Source organism: Miniopterus natalensis, chromosome 7 (assembly GCF_054644295.1).
Source record: "Miniopterus natalensis isolate mMinNat1 chromosome 7, mMinNat1.hap1, whole genome shotgun sequence".
NCBI lineage: Eukaryota > Metazoa > Chordata > Mammalia > Chiroptera > Miniopteridae > Miniopterus > Miniopterus natalensis.
Window position 1 is genome coordinate 23,441,898 of NC_142087.1, and position 17,330 is coordinate 23,459,227.

Here is a 17,330-nt window from a genome sequence, read left to right on the forward strand (position 1 = left end):
CATGTGGTTTTTAACCTTCATTTATTTATGTGGTGTATCACATTTACTGATTTGAAGGATCTGTACCAACCCTGCATCACTGGAATAAATCCCACTTGATCATGGTGTATGATCTAATATATTGCTGAGAAATGGTGACTATGACACCCAGAGAATGACTTGGCACGGGGATCCCAACAGCTATACCCCAGCCTCCCCCACAGAGCCCCAAACACCAGGTTCTCCCCAGACAACTCTAGTCCACAATGCCCTCCCTCCACCAGAGCCCAGGGTGAGTGACTGCAAATGAAATTTTGTGTATTGGCCCTTTCAGAGAGTGCCTGTTTCTCAAGCGGATTCCATCTCTCCTTGGCCTACAGAAATCCGACTGCTTTTCACAGCCTGATGCTATGTGGACGCCTCTTCCTGGCTCTGGTGCTCTAGGCTGGAGAGCCCGGCCTGGGGTTTAGGCCCCATGCTTCTCAAGGGGGAGGCCCCCATAGCTGAGGTATCCCTCAGGAACCTCAGCCACTGCCCACAGAGGGGGGCAAGCCCTTTTCATGTCTCCAGCCTTCCTAACAGTCTCAGTGTGGTTTCTTCTGTAAATCCCTGGTTATAAGATTCCTCTTCAGCTAGATTTTAGTTGGTTATTCAGGGCACTTCTCTTTGATTTCGCTGTATTTCCAGTTTGGTCCTGGGAGGGAGTGAGTATAAGATCTACCTAGCCTGCCTCCATCTTGAAAACTCTAATTACATTCTTCTTTTAAAAGTATATGAAACATTTCATAGTAAAGATTTAAAAAAAAAACAACACAGGGAAAAGGAGGTAGCTGGCAATTAGAAGCAATAGCGTGTACAGACTTAATTATCAGTATCATGAACATATTCCTAGGTAGCAAAGAATCTGAAGTTATTCTCTAAGTAAGGTGAGGGTAACTTAATGGGAAAGCAACAATGACCATGTGTGCTCATCAGTGATCGGGCACTGGGCTCAACTGTGCGCCTCGAATCTATTTAGGACGAAGGATTCCAATATAGGTTTGTCACAAAGGCCACTAGCCAAACACACAGCCTTTTTACCCCCTAAGAGCCCATATGCCTCCTAGTCTGAACTGCTTAAGATTTTCCTTAAATACAAGGAATCTGTTTCTCATTGATCCCCATGCTCACTGCTCCCTACTAATCGCTCTACAGGAGGAACCCCAAAACCTCACAGAGTCTGTCAGGCTCCCAACAGCAGAGTGAGGGCAGGCTACAAGAGAAGACATGTACCCATATAGTGAGACTGGCCTTTCCACGACATATTTGCACATACTCTCCTTGCTTGTATTGAACCACAAGCTTAAACCAGAAGTCATTTTTTCCACTGGAAGGCTTGATGTGTCTTTGTTTACACAATTATTAGCCATACTATTTACAGCGGCCTCAATAAAGCACTTCTGTAGAGGCCTGGAAAGCACATGTAATTGTACTTTAGCAGGTAAAAATATATTGGTTTTTATTTTTCTCAAAAAGCAGAAAAAATTAATTCTTCTCAGCTGTTTCATTCCAGGGACAAAGCACTTGCTTTGCATTAAAGCAGTGATTTGCAGGCTGGGCTTTGCTAGCATCTTGCGATCTGGGGGTGGGAGGTGTTGGGATGGGCGCTGCGAACACACGCAAATCCAAACCGCCCTCTTGTGAGGCTGTCTGCTGACGCTGCCTCTGCCATCCATGTAAACTCTCCACACTGTCCTCTTGGTCCTGGACGCTCCTCATTACCCAACCCTTTCTACCCATGCTGTTTGTTTTTAAGAGCTTCTGAGGTTATTTTATGTGACCTTCCATTTTCCTAAAAGAGTGGTCAATTTCTTTTAAAATTCCTGCAAAATAATAAAAAAATTCCATTTGGTGCTTAATTTATTCATCTAATAATTACTGGGAGCCTACTATGGAGGGTGGGTAGAAAGTGGATACGACACAGTCTTTGTCCTCAAATGATTCACAGTCTGGTGATGTGAGTCTTATAAGGCAGTGCAATCCTCCAATAATTGGAAAGATATTTCAAACCTCTGAACCGTCCATGTGAGTCATTAAGGTTCAAACACCTGTGATCTATTCCTTTGAAATAATTAGGTTCAGAAAAAGGGTTAAGAAGTGCTGGCCTAGGGGGAGGAGCAGACACTTTAACACATGTCTAGGATGTGTCATGTGAGTGCCAACTGCATGCTGCAAAAAGAACCCAAGAAAGGAACAAATCACCTTGGAGAAGGGCCTCCAAAGGACTGCAAGAAGATTCCTTTCTGTCCTGGGTCTTAAAGTAGGAATATAATTGGCCCAGGGCATTTCAAGCACCAGTAACAGCATGTGAAAGTTATTGGGGGGGAAACATGACCCTTTGGGAGAAGACCAAACAATCTGGAGTGGCCAGGACGCGGGGCTTTGTAGATGAGTGGAGAAAAAGACGTAGTGGTCAGAAACAATGCTGAGCATGTTCTGGGGTCCTGTGGAGGAGGTACACTCCCATCAACTCAGTAGTTCCATCCACCTTGTAGGAAAATGAGCAACGGAGGTAGGACTGTGAGTGTGAGTGTGTGGGTGTCCTCATCGAGGAAATAAAAGTAGAGAGCATGGGAGTGATAAAGGATACATATTTTGCTTTTATAGAAAGTTATGCAACATTTACTTAGATGTGTGGACAAACTAATTACATGTACTTATATGGGTCTTATTTGAACTACCATCATCCCTCTGATCCTGGGACTGGTGTAGCTCTCTAAGTCACAGTCAGGTCAGGCTCTCTTTTTTGCCGTTTCTGCTTCAGGAAAGTCTGCTTCCCTCCTGATTTCCCATTTTCAGACCATATGTAGGTTCTCTATACAGAGAGAAGTCTGGTGGGAGTATGGAAGTGGGAGATGAGTAGAGGTGGGAATGAGACAGTCTGGAAAAGAGTGACTAGGGCCTGCAAAGTGGAGGGCACTGATTACATTTGTCCCAGAGGCACCAAAGGAGAGAACTAGGATCCAGTGATACAAACAGAAGTCTGACAGTCTGAGTTGCCTAAAGATGAAACAGAGCATCCTGATTTGTCATTGTATATTGTTAGACAAACTAGAAGGTCATTTGGCAGTGAGGGGATTTGAAAGGTTTATTAGTTATCTATTGCTGCATAAATTACCACGAAATATAGTGGTTCAAAACAACAAACATTTATTATCTCAGTTACTGTGAGTGAGGAATTAAGGAATGGCTTTGTTGAGTGGTTCTTTCCCACGATTTCTTATGAGATTTCAATCAAGGCATCTGCCCAGGGCTGCAGTCAGCTGAAGGCTCACACTCAGAGATTCCATGCCTCACGAACTGTTGGAAGGAGGTCACACTTTTTTGCCACTTACTGCTTGACTGTCCTCACAACATGGCTGTTGGCCTTTCCCAGAGTAAGTGATCCAACAGCAAGAGCAAGAAGGAAGCCACAATGCCTTTGTTGACCTCTCCTCAGAAGTCGCACGCTGTCACTTTGCCATATTTTTATGTGAAGGGAATCTCAAGGGGAGAGAAATTAAGTTCCACCTCTTGCCAACAATTTATGGGTAAAGCACATGTGACAAGGCCACACAAGATGACTTTGAGGATTCCTTCATACCTGAGGTTCTCTAGCTCGATTCACGAACCAATAAAGGGAAGACAGATGGTGAAAGTGCCATACCTGAGTTCATCCCACCCTGAAGGGGCCCACTGGGGCTGTCACTGATGTATCAGTGAAGAGGAGGGCTCGGTAATGTCATTCTGGGTACTCTATCAAGTGGCCGTGGGATTTAATTGAAACTGCTCTTGTAGTGTGATAAAAACACCATTTATAATTTTCAGAAAAGAGAGTAGGCACAGAAAAAGCTGAAGTTAGAGACTGATTATTCTATTCTTCGGACAAAAAGTAATTCAACAATATACAGCAGTTAATTTTAATTTTGGGCCTTATTTTGTTTTATTTGGGTGTGTAGGAAAGACTTCTGAGAAGTCTTGGTTAATAGATATTAAGAAGCTATGAGTTTTATGAAGCAGTAAATGAGAAGTCATGGTCCTAACAGGAAGCAAATGAAGTTGTGGCCTGATCTGGGGCAACCGATGGGATACAACACAGGAGCATCCACCTGAGCTCTATGTTGGAATATTCTCCTTCCGGAGGCAGAAGTTTATGACAGACACGTCCCTTATGGGTACAATCCTCAATTACCAGAACCTGCAGTGAATAATATTTACACAATCTTGATGCTGTCAATGCTGATTACTAATTGGCAGTGTTCAGAATCAATCTCTAATCAAAGGCTCAAGTAGAAACAAGAATAGCTATAGGACAGAATGCAAATGTTAATAACCATGACAATAATGGTATGATTGCTAGAGGTTGAGGTAGGGTTGGGGGTGAGGGAAGGAGAGAAAAAGGAAAGTAGTGCATGAACTTTCCTAACTTACATAGTCTAAGGGGTGAGGGATAGTTGATAAGAGATTATATAAAGTTGACAAATCAAGAAATAGTGTGTTAAAGTAGCAATAAGATTAAAATATATAATTTCAAGTTAGAGTAGAATTCTAACAAAAGTCAGGATGAAAGGGGAATGGAAAGTGGTGTGAGCGATGCTCTTAATTTTTTCCCCCCCAAAGAGGCATAAATTACTGACTAATCCAGAAATAGCAGCATGAATACATTCCACAGAGTTGAAGGTGTTTCCCATGAGAGTAACCAGAACGAGAGACTCCTGGCTCTGGGAATGGGGTGGCAAAAGTGACTCACTTCTCCTTTCCTGTCCTTCCGAACCATGCTTGCTTTCTTACTATATACTGGATATACATAACTTTTTTAAAGCAAAAAAATGTAAAAATCCATGTAGTTTGTAGAATCTATAAGTCAATACTAGTATTCACTGGGTTTTAGTAGATAAACCTCACGAATATCAATCCACCTAGTTCACTTTAACAAATGGCAAGATTTCACTTATTTCATAAATTGACACTACATTTCATTCTTCTTGAGGCAAAGAGTAGAAATCAGCTTACAAATTACTAACTTGCTGATAAAAACTACTTAACATAAGCAAACATTCTATGACTTGTAAAATATTCATTTCTATACAATACCACCAAAAATACCTTACAATTTTCAGGATTAACTCTACTAGCAGGAGTCCAGGCTCAGTAAAGAACTGGACCTCTGTCCCAGGATCTGTTCCTGAAGCAGTTTTAGTAGCTGCCTTCCTGCCTTCCCATACTAGGGCTTGCTCTGAGTTCTTCTGGAAGGCCCAGGTACATCCTCTGCATATTCTAACAGGGAATTGCCCACTACCTAACTGGGAAAGGTACTCAAAGGGTTCACAGCAACGATTACAATACCCAAGGAGCAAATGGCTAGCATGCCTTGGTTTAATAAAAGGTGGCCATTTAAAAAAACCAAACATTTCCTGGAAGCAATGTCAGTACCAAGTACAATGGGTAGAAGGAGAGAATCCAACAAGAAAAGCAATGCGGCTGGTGGTCAGGATCCAGGTGGAGACAGAGCCCTTCATGTAAAAGTACAGTTTTTCCTTTGAGGAATGAGGGGAGAGATTCTATGAAAGCTCTTTGGGCTTCTAGAGAAAAAATACTTTTTACACTCATAGGAAATGCTCAGTCTTCTATTTTATGCTCAAAGAACCTCAGGCTATGAAGAGACTTGTCCTATAGCAATTTACAACAATCATACAACATAGATCAGGAACCACCCATACTTTCTACAAGGAAATTTATACAAAGGGCACAGCTCCTGTGAATCACCTAACTGCTTATATAAAAATACCTAGAGAAAATGGATAAATACACACTGGAATATCCATATAATGAAGTACTATACAACAATGGAAATGAAGAAACTACCGACACGTATAATAACATGGATGAATCTAACAGGCTTAAGGTTGACTGAACACATCAGACACAAATAGTACACATTCCATGATTCCATTTATATAAAATATAAAACCAAGCAAAACTAACCATGATGTTAGAAGTCAGCATAGTGGTTAACCTTGGAGGGGGGAGAGGCTGGGAGGGGTTACCAGGGGTCTGTTGGGGTTGTAGTCAGGTTCTATTTTTCATCTGGGTACCACTTACATGGGTGGGTCTGCTTTGTAATAATTAGTCTAGCAGTTGCAGCTATGATGTGTGCGCTTTTCTGAATGTATGTACACTTCAACTTAAAAGTCAATTAAAAAAATAACATACAGGGTCCCCTGCTAGTTTATGTGGCACCTTTATGCAGATTTTTTTAAATGCCCTCCCCGGATGAGTGAATTAGGAAAAGGCACCCCAGAGGTGCAGAGGTAGTCGTACAAGTTTGGGCTGTGGCAGGTGGAGGGCAGGCTGGGTTTTAACCCCACTGATGCACTTGGCTAGACACAAAATCACACATCTGGATGAACATCTGCAAATCTGAAAAAACACTCATTTGGCCCTTCCTCACCACCACTTTATGAGAAGGACATGGCAGACGTCCTCATTTTACAGATGTGGAGGTGACACAGGACAGTAAGACTGATGCGTGAAGGTGCCATAGCCAATAAGCGATGGAGCTGGGATGGATTTCTAGGCCAGTGATCCATGGTTCTGATTCCTTTTTGGGAGGGAGCCCAGGGAGAAGTGCTCTGTGTTACTGTGTGTACTGTTATGGGTCATCTCAGATGTTTCATGAAATAAGGCAGAGGGTAAATACATGGTCCAATATTCTTAATACTGAGCTTAGTGAAGGTCCTCGGTTGTGAGCCCATTTGGAAAATATGCTCTGAGCACAGACTCAGAAGTAAACATTCATCTTTTAGATGTTTATCTATGCAGAAAGATCAGTAGAACAGAGACCGTTACATGTCAACAGAGCATCCTGGCCCTCCCATAGCTTATTGACTTAAGGATATAAGTTTTTCCACATCCTGAAAAAACTGAAAGGGAAAGACATGCACGCACTGTTTGTGTCCAGCTTACCTAGAAGAGTCTGCTTATTCCGGGAGGAGCTGGGCTCCGCGGAACATCTGCAGGATCGGAGAACAATCACCCCTCCGAGCACGCCGTCTTCACTGGCCAGGAAAGGTGAACCTACGCAGAGATGGCAGAGATCATTTCTCAGTTAATTTTGCTATTTTCAGTTGATTACTAGAACAAAAATGCAGTATCAATAAGATCTTGAACGATACCCACTTCCTGACAGTCACCTTCTTGCTACCTTGTACAGGCTTGATAGCAAAGGCAGGCTGATGCCTAAACAGGGGTCATTTGGCAAAGACAGTGCCAGATGCTGCCAAGATGACTTGAGTGAGGGTGGGGTGCGCATTACTGTGGGGTTCAGAATGGAACCGGAAACACTACCAGATTAAAGGACCAAATACAAATACAGAAGAAAACGCTCAGCAACTCCCTTTGATCAGCTCTTAGGGATCGCTTACCAGGCTCTCCCTGCTGTCAGGGGCATGCCACCAAAGCTTTGATTTTGTACCTTAAATTCAATTTTAAACAATAAGCCACAAATTTCATTACAAACATGTTAAAACACTCCCAAAGGTTTACACAAACAAGGGTGAAACTGTATTTCTACTGAGTCCAGTGGTTGGAAATGACCGGTCTCTGAGTGCTCTCACACCCTGAGCCGCCATGAGCGTTTCGAGAACACCAGTTAGATGTGCCCTCCCCAAGGACATCTTCAAACACCTGGCACAGAGAGTGAGCACGTGAACCCAAGTGCTGTCAGAGAAATTAGTAAAAATAAAAGCCACCAAGTTGGATTTGGGAGGAGCCTGGTTAAACTCAGTAGATTAAGCGCATGCCTTTATCTCCACGCCTTCCTCAAATCCCAGTCAGCTGAGGGGAAAGGAAGAAAAGACGAGGCCCAATAAGGGCAGAGAGAAAGACAAGGAAAAACTGACCTTTCAGAAAATGGAGAGAAAACGGACAAGTAGTTGCTCACCGAGCAGACCTGTGAACATTGAAACCTAAGCTTCCCAGCGGAGGAAAGGTTGGCCAGAGTGAGGGGACATCTATAGGAAACCACCCAGTTTTGTCATAAAACCCAAATAGCACCAGAAATTGGAGGCTTCAAGTTCCCCTGAAGGCAGGAGTGCGGGATGGGGCTGAAGTGAAGATGGGTGGCTGAGTGTGCCCAAAAGAACCCTGGGTTCCTTATAACACATCCAGGCGCGAGCTCTTCCCTTTCCAGTGACTCAGCACTCAAACCATGTCAAATCCTGTCTCTGCCCCTCGCTCCACTCACAATACTCACAGGGCACTCACTGTGCTGAGCACACAGCAGCAGGCTTTGTTCTGGCCTCCCTGCTCCAGTCATTCAAATCCCTACATATATTAATTCAATAACTACGTACTGTGTGTCAAAACTGTTCTAGGTATTGGTGATACGGCAGTGAGCAAAATGAAGTCCCTGTTCACATCCAGTTGAGCAGGCCGGGGGACAAGTAACGAACTCACAAATTAATAAAGAAATGCATCCAGACGGTAGTAAGTGTGCTAAGAAAATGAGTCTTGGTAAACAATGGGGGGGGGGTGGCTGGGGCAGGGGCTACTTTACATCAAGGGGCAGGGGAGGCATCTTTTGGTAAGAAGCCAATAATCATGTGAATATTTGGGGGGAAAACATTCTAGGCAGATCAACCAAGCAAATGCACAGACTCTGAGGTGGAAAGGAGCTTGGGTGTTCAGAAAACAAAGGAGGCTAGAGTGGTGAGAGCCCAGTGAGAGAGCGGGAACCAAGAGTACACATGAACTCAGAGAGGGGGCAGAGCAAGGTCATAAAGGGTTACACAAGGCTCTGTGGGTTGGGCAAGGAGTTCGGATTTTACTCCAAGTTTGATGAAAAGATGATGCAGGGCTTTAACCAGGACACTGATAGTTTTTACCTGCACTGGGTTGGTTAGCAGGACAAGAGTAAAAGCAGCAAGCCACCGAAGAAGCTGCCATGGCAGCCCCGTTGAGAGATGACAGGGACTTGGGTGAGCCTAGTGGCAGTGGAGGCTGTCAGTAGAGGGTAAGCCCAGGATTTATTCTGTAAGTAGCACCGACAGGGCTGTGTACAGAATGGATATGAGGGGCTTGGGAAACAGAGATATCAAAGTTTAATAAGAAATATGTGCCCAAGTGATGATCACATCATTAAACCATTCAAAAACCACCAATGGCTCCTAACTGCCCACAGAATGACGTCCAAACTCCTTACCCTGGCTTAGCCCTGCTCTCCCTCCCCAACCTCTCCCTATTTGTTTTTACACTTGATATGCTCCAGCCAAACTAGACCTCCTGTATCCCATTTCCCCAAGGTGTCCCCTAGGTTCATGGTCATGAACTGTCCTTGCTGGCTCCTGTTCCTCCCGCAGACTGAGTCTGTTCTTCCCCCCGCGCTTCATGCAGACCCAGGGCCTATGGGTGAGGAGAGCAGGTGCGCCTTTGGAACCCTCTTAGTAACTAACAAAGTGCTTTCATAGTGCACCACCTTCCCCACCCCCAACCTCCTCAAAACACACACACTCACACATCCTGCCACGTGTGGTGTGCAGCATGAGGTCCACGAGACAGTACGCGAGTGCTGTGAAGGGGACAGGGTCCCAGGTCCTCACGGAAGCTTATCACCAGGGCTCCTCATCCTTGGTATCAATTCACTAGATAATTTTATAAAACAATGATCAGAGCTATCTAAGATTCCAAATTTCTCATGGGAAGTACTCAGATTTCATATTATCACTGTGATGTTAAAAAAGTACTGATTCAAGATGGAGGCGTGGGGAACAGCTGCACCCGCCGCCTCCCGCAACCATGTCAAAATCACAACTAAAATACAGAACCACCGTCACTCAGAGCCTCCTGAGATCTGGCTGAACAGAAGCCCCACAACCAGGGAACTGAAGCAGCACCGAGACCAGCAGGAGGGGAGGAGACGCGAGCAGACAGGGGCTGAATCCCGGAGACGGGCCGCGGGCCCACACCCTATGCCTCCGGATAAACCTGGGAGGGAATCTCGGAGGCTGAGGTTTCCCAGAGGAGTGAGGGGTCCCAGCCCCACAGCAGGCCCCCAGCCCAGGGCTCCGGGGCCGGGAAGAGATGTCCCCATACCTCAGGCTGTGAAACCAGCAGGGACTATCTGAGGGTCACGGGGGCTGCGGGAGCCCCAGCAGCTCCTCTAAAGGGCCCGGCACAGACTCACTCGGACGCTCCCTCTGAGCCCAGCGCCGGGCAGCAGCCTGAAAGGACCTGGGACACTCGGGGAGGAACTAACCTGCCAGAAGTCGGGGCGAGAGGCAGAGGGGCGGCTTCCTCCCAGGCAGAAGGGCTGGCAGAGGCCATGGTGAGTCCTCCCCGCACACAGCCGGCAGGCAGGCGCCATGTTTGAATCGCCAGCACCTGACTCACATCTTTGGCCCCGCCCCGTGATTCCCAGAGGCCCCGCCCCTCCTCACCTGCAGCTCATCCCGGCCATTTCCAGGGGCTTTTCTATGCAAGTGGCCTCTCAGGCCTCATGCTTAGGACTTTCCTAAAATCTCTCAAACAAGCAGCAGTGGGACCCATAGGGCTTGATAAGCGGCCCCAGGCCTGGCACTAGCGGCAGCTGCACTGGCTCATAGCTGGGCCTCTCCTGGACATGGCCAAGTCCAGCACAAGTAACAGCCAACTACGGTTTGCTGTGTAGCTCATGCTGGGTGGCCCTGGGCAAGGCACTGGCACAGGCTGACTCTGCACCTCCCAGGAGGCCCCAGACACAGTGCAGCTGGTGGTCAGACTGGACCATGCTGAATTACAACCCTACCACACCCATGAGTGACACTTGAGGGCCACACCTGGTGACCACCAAAGCCCCACTGAAGTAAATCCTGCTCCATAGGGGTGTCTCCAGCACAGCAGCCCTTTGGCTGTAGTTGCAGCTGGTCCTCACAGCTGATTGGCCTGGGGGTCAATTCCTCCCAGTGACACCAACAGCAACCAAGGCTCAACTACAACAGGACAGTGCACACAGCCCACACAGGGGAGAACCTAGAAGGCCCAGCTCAGGTGACTGGGGAGGCTGAGCCACTGGACTCTACAGGACACCTACTACACAAAGCCATTCTACAAATTCCAGGAGACATAGCAGCTCTACCTAATACATGGAAACAAACACCTGGAAGCAGCCAAAATGTGGAGGCAAAGAGACATGTCACAAAGGAAAGAACAGAAGAAATCTCTAGAAGAGGAACTAAATGAAATAGATCCACGCAAGCTAACAGATACAGAGTTCAGAATTTTGGTTATAAGGATGTTTAAACAGACTATTAGGGAAATAACTGAGAAAATCAATGACATAATAAAGTACCAATTTGAAACGAAGCCTACAGGAATTGAAATGAAGAATAATTTACATGGAATCAACAGTAGAGCAGAAGACGCTGAGAATCAAATCAGCAATTTGGAACATGAGGAAACAAAACACACCCAGCCAGAAGAGCAAAAAAGAAAAAAGAATCCAGAAATATGAAGATAGTGTAAGGAGCCTCTGAGACAACTTCAAGAAGCCCAACATTCATATTATTGGAATGCCAGAAGGGGAAGAAAGAGACCAAGAAATTGAAAACCTATTTGAAAAAATAATTACAGAAAACTTCCCCTATCTGGGGAAAGAAATAGACTTACAAGTCCAAGAAGCACAGAGGGTCCCAAGCAACAGGAACCCAAAGAGGCCCACAGCAAGACACATCATCATTAAAATGCCAAAGGTTAAAGACAAAGAGAGAATCTTAAAAGTAGCAAGAGAAAAGCAATTAGTTACCTACAAGGGAGCACCCATAAAACTGTCAGCTGATGTTCTCAACAGAAACTTTGCAGGCCAGAAGGGACTGGCAAGAAATATTCAAAGTGATGAAAAACATGAAACTACAACCAAGATTGCTTTAGCCAGCAAAGCTATCATTTAGAATTGAAGGTCACATAAAGAGCTTCACAGATAAGAAAAAGCTAAAGGAGTTCATCACCACCAGACCAGCACTACAGGAAAAGTTGAAGAGTCTTCTTTAAGAAGAAGCTAATGAACAAAAGAATCTGACGAACTAAATAGATCCAGAGACACTGACGCATGCAATAGACGATCATATTTCAGAGGAAAGAGGGAAGGGGGGTGGAGGGTGGGAAGAGATTAACCAAAGAAGTTATATGCATATATGCATAACCAATGGACACAGTTAATAACGGGGTGAAGGCCTGGGGAGGGGGTGGGAGCGAAGTGGAGGGGGTCAATTGGGGGAAAAATGGGATACCTGTAATACTCTCAACAATAAAGAGAAATTAAAAAAAAAAAAGTACTGATTCAGACAGAACACCTTTTTTTTTGAGTTTTACAATCATGTTCTTAAGACCTACTTTAGAAAAAAACAAATACAACCCATGCTTCAGCTTCTTCAATTAAAAGACATCTTTCTGGGTTATTGTGAGGATTGATTTTATGTATATGAACTTTGTAACCTCTAAGGTGCTACTTAAACATTTGGTGGTAGTAATGCCGATGGTAGAAAGACAGTTGACAGCATTTTGCTGGTTCTCAAAGATCACAATGTTGAACAAAATCTATTAATGTACCTACCTGGTTAACCTTCTACAACAGCTAGAATCTGTGCTCAACTGACACTCAGCAATTAGGTGGCAAGGTGATAGGGTATTAACTTCCCAGTTAAAATGTTAAATGTTCTGTATAAAAGTAAACACTATTTCTTATTCTTCCCAGTGAGAAAGAAAAACTGACTCAGAGTGGCACGTTAGGCTCCGTGCTAGATGCTTTCTGTACCCATACGGAAAATTGGTGGCAAATATTAATAAACTATGACTATCCAAAGTCTTATTAATATATATGCAAGGAGTCTGCATAAAACAAGTGAAGAAGATTCAAGAAATAATAAAGATTAAGCTTCATTCACCCTAATAAAATGTCTCAAATAGATTCTTTAAATACCCCTGTCTATAACTGCTCTGGAATGAAATTACAATTACAGATGGCAAGAGACACATTCACTCTGATCACATGTGTATAATCTGGACATTCATGTAGATAATAAACTCAGAATATAAACAAATGAGATAACTACCTCCCGTATTTGTGCCATCATATTTAAGGATGTAGGATCTGAAGAAACGAAAAGGAGAATCGCTCTGGGTATTAAACAAAGAAGTCAACAGGAATATCAATCCATATTCTTGTCATTGCTAGGACCGGAATCACAATTAGAATGATTTTAAGTAAAATAAATGATTGCTGGCTCATAAAATCGAAGAGAAAATGATCCAAACTTCTGGAAGGGTAGGGACGTGATGGGTTTCAGGAACAGCTAGAAATAGCTGCTAGATGCTGCTTAGAGCAGGAGTGGGACCAGAAGAAATCCCACTGGGGACTGAAGGCAGGTGCTCTACCAAGAAGAGCATTTGAGTCACTGCTGTCCATGTACCACACCAGAATGTGTGCAAAGGGGTCACTGACCTCAACCTGACATTTCAATCAAGCTATTTACATGTCCTGCCATCATCATGCAGGATTGGCTGCATTACCTCCAGGACAGTTGTCAGAGAATCCTAGGCACGGACAAGTCTACTGCTTCCTAGTAGTGAAATTCTTCCCCTAGCTGAAGGCTCCAACTTCCTTCCCTTCGTCGGTCCCTCGAGGCCTTGTTCATCTCTGGAATTCCCACCCTGCCCTCATTCAGCAGAGCTCTCATTTGTTAACCTTAGATGCTGGGCAGGATCTATTTTTCAGCTTGTCATTCTTTACTAAATAAAGCCCTGAACTTTTTTTTCACCTTTGCTGTGGAATTTTAGCTGCCCTGTTTGATTTAATTGTGGATTTTTACAGTCTACATGCTTAGAAGCCTTGGGCAGTGGGTAACCATTTACTATGTCTAATAAATAAACCAAAAAAACCCACAAAAACCTGCAGAGGTAAACCATAAATATCTTTAAAACTGGCTGATAGGCAAAAATGAAAGCCATGATTTTAAAAAAATTTTTAGACATTATTGGAGAGAGATCTTGTGATGAAAGAACAACCAGAAAGAAAGCAACATAACCAAAAAAATTTAATTCCATTCCTTCATCTGCATTTGTAAAAGTGTCTCTACTAGAATTAATATGAAATCAATGGCATTGAAAGACCAATTTGCCAGTTACCGTTAATTTATGGAAGGATGAGCAGTTGGCCACCAAACTCAAGCAACCCTAAGGAAAAAGACACATCTGGGATAAAGCTAATCTATCACTCTTAAAAACTCGGGGCCCAGCCAGAACGGCTCAGTTGGTTGAGTGTAGTGCTGTGCACCAAAAGGCTGCCGCTTCAATTCCGGGTCAGGGCATATACTCTCTCCCCCTTCCTCTCTTGAAGCATGTCCTCGGGTGTGGATTTAAAAAAAAAAAATTGGAGGGAAAAATAAATAAATAAAAACCCTGGGAATTCTACAGGTTATCAAGTTTACTCAGATACACAAATACATACACAGAATTCATCAAGAGAGTTCTTATGTTAATAGCTGAGATAAACATTGAAAGGTCACTCTGAGAATCTGGGGAATTCCATATAAGCAAGGTCTATTTTGGACCTGTATCCCAGAAAGGCATAATTACTAAAGAGTAAAAAGGCCCTCCACCCACGAAATTGTCGGAAACATAGAAATCAAGGGAAGCACTACTGTGAGTGAGACTCATAAAAAGGTCTAAATTTGAAGAGGGGACAGAGGGATGTTTTCATTTGCACGTTTTCAATTATGCATATCCACCGAGAGAGACAACTAAATATAGCCCAGTCAGTGGTGGCCACAAAACCCTAATCTAGTGTGCAACCAAAAAGGTTAACATTAGAAATACCGTTCAACCCAAAACATTTCAAAACAGCACGCATGCCTCAGCCATCTTTAGCAAGAGCAAGACCTGTGCAGACAGGCGAATGAGCAGAGCTGTTTCGGTGGTGGGCGCAGTGGCGGAGAAAGGGGAGTGCCGGCGACTCACATTTTCACTTCGTACTTAAGTTGATGCATCAACTTCTGGGCTGAAGAAAAGGAGAATAACTCACTTTCTGTACCCATCTGGCTGGGCTCCACCCCAGGACTTCCGAGCCCTGTGGCTGTTTCGTGTCAGTTAATGCCATAGCCCAGCAAAAACAGCCAATTTGGGGACGTGCAGGTTCAGGTGCCAACATACTGCAATGTTAGTGCTTGTGGGTTCAGAGAACCGTGCATTTTTCTTTCCGTTTCAATTGTAACAAACAGTTGGCATTTCCACACTCATTAGGGGTACACAGGTTTAAAATTTATGCTAATGTAAATGAGTTCTGTGGAAACAAAATATGTTGTGTCTGGAGATGGGTAGTACCTTCCTCCTGAGGGCTGCACACATACCGTTAACCAGATCTGAGTTTCCTGTCATTGGACTTGTCTGTGTGGCAGTTCATCTACTGGCCCCCAGAGGTCACTCCCTATCACTCCTCAAAGTTCTATGCTCCTGGATCAGTTTCTCTGGCATCTGCCCTGCCATCCTACCTAGTGATTTCAAGGTATCAAGATTACACTTCCAACTCCCTGACCTCTCAATTCCTTGACCTCTTCTCTCCCAAGAATCCTGTCCCCTACTCTACATCAGCCACTCACGCCCTTTACCATACCCTAGTCCTTGTGGTTACAAAGGACCACCGCTTCTCCCGTAAGATCTCACTTGCAAGCATCTCACTAGAGTGAGCACCCTCTAGTACCCATTCCCAACAAGTCTTCAACCTGTCCCTCACCCCTGTCAAGTCCTTGCTTTGGTCCTTAAACGAGCTAAAGTCCATGGTCCATCATTATAATTAATTCCCTGCAGGAACTTCCAACTATTTTGGCCTGGTCTTGGCCACCTTACTCACCTGGCAAAACTCCAAGCAGAGTTAAACCCTGCTTCATGCCTGCACCCATAAGCTGCATTTGGCTGGAGAGTGGCCCTACCATGGCTAACCACTCTCTTTAAACCCACAACCACTAACCTCAGTGTTGGCCCTTGATGCTGCCCAGGATTCATGCATTTCCCAAGTACGGATCTTCACTTTCTCATTTCTCCTCAAATCTAGTCTCTCCTTCCTCACCCTGCCTCTGCAGCTGCCCTTGCTTCCCACGTCCCTGAGAAAGACAAGCAATCAGGGACAACCACCTCATGGGCCCCACCGTATCTGCTTGGTCCCTGCGCATGGTCCGTTTCTTTCTCACCCCTCAAGGACCTCCGACAGCGTTCGCCCTCCGCATCGCGCCGCCCCGAAGACACAGCGAAGGCATGTGTCTCTCCTGGGTCATTCTCCTAGACCATTTGCTCTAATTTCTCCATATAAGAAAACAAACATATATTGTCTGTCTCCTATATAGTCCAAAACAAACCAACAAGCTTCTTCCTCCAGCTATCCCCCATCTCATCTTATAAGGAAAGGTTCCCTGAAAGACGTTTATGCTCACCGTCTCCTACCCCCTCCCCTCGTTCCCTTCCCCTGCCCGCGCAAATGGGGATTTTTATCCCCACCACTCCAACCAAACGCTCTTTGTGAGGCTGCCCATGACCTCCACATAGTGCTCAAGTCGATGATCTGTCAGTCTCTTGGGCTCATCTTTCTGTCTACTTGTAGGCAGCATCGGACCTGCCGATCACTCTTTGAATCACTTACTTCACTTGACTTCCAGGAATTCACAAGCTCCTGGATTTTACCCAGGAGGACACTGGCTACCCTTCCTCAATCTCCTGCTGGTTCCTCTTCATCTCCTTGACCTTAATTCTGAAATATTCCAGGATCCTTCAACATCTTCTTTCACCTACATTCATTCCCCTGGTGAACTCATAGGGTGCATCACATTAAAATATCATCGGCGCACTCTTGATTCTCAAATTGATTGTATCTCAGGCCTTCCCCTGAAGGAGAGACCTGAATATGCAACTGCCTAATTAACATTTGCACTTGAGCATTTAACAAGCACTGCCTGGAACACTGATTGATCTTTCCCATAAAACATATTCTTCCTGGAGGTTTCCCCACATCAATAAACAGAAACTTTATTCTGCCAGTTGCCCAAGCCAAAACTGAACTCATCTTTGACTCTATCTTTCATCCTATGTCCACTGATTAGCAAATCATGTCAGCTCTACCTTCAAAAACTATCCAGAGTCCAACCACTTCTTTCCATCCTACCACCATCACCCGAGTCCAAACCACTATTATCTCCTACCTGATAGCCTGATAGCATCCACACTGGTCTCCCAGGTTCTCCTCTCCGAAGCTCCCCTGCCCATAGTCTATTGTCAGCACTGTAGCCAGAATGACTGTGTTACAATGTAAGTCAGGT

The 17,330-nt window shown here is 44.7% G+C and overlaps 1 protein-coding gene across 6 annotated transcripts in view; it reads right to left on the bottom strand.

Moving 5' to 3' along the window:
- TASP1 (taspase 1) overlaps positions 1-17,330 on the bottom strand; it is a 246,458-nt gene that overhangs the window by 125,059 nt on the left and 104,069 nt on the right. For all 6 annotated transcript variants that reach the window (XR_001603125.1, XM_016212011.2, XM_087818871.1 and 3 more), the window contains one exon: positions 6,964-7,074. Coding sequence is in view for 5 of the 6 variants with exons in the window: in XM_016212011.2 (XP_016067497.2) it covers positions 6,964-7,074 (111 nt within the window). In the remaining variant the exon portion in view is untranslated. The remainder of the gene's footprint in view (positions 1-6,963; positions 7,075-17,330) is intronic.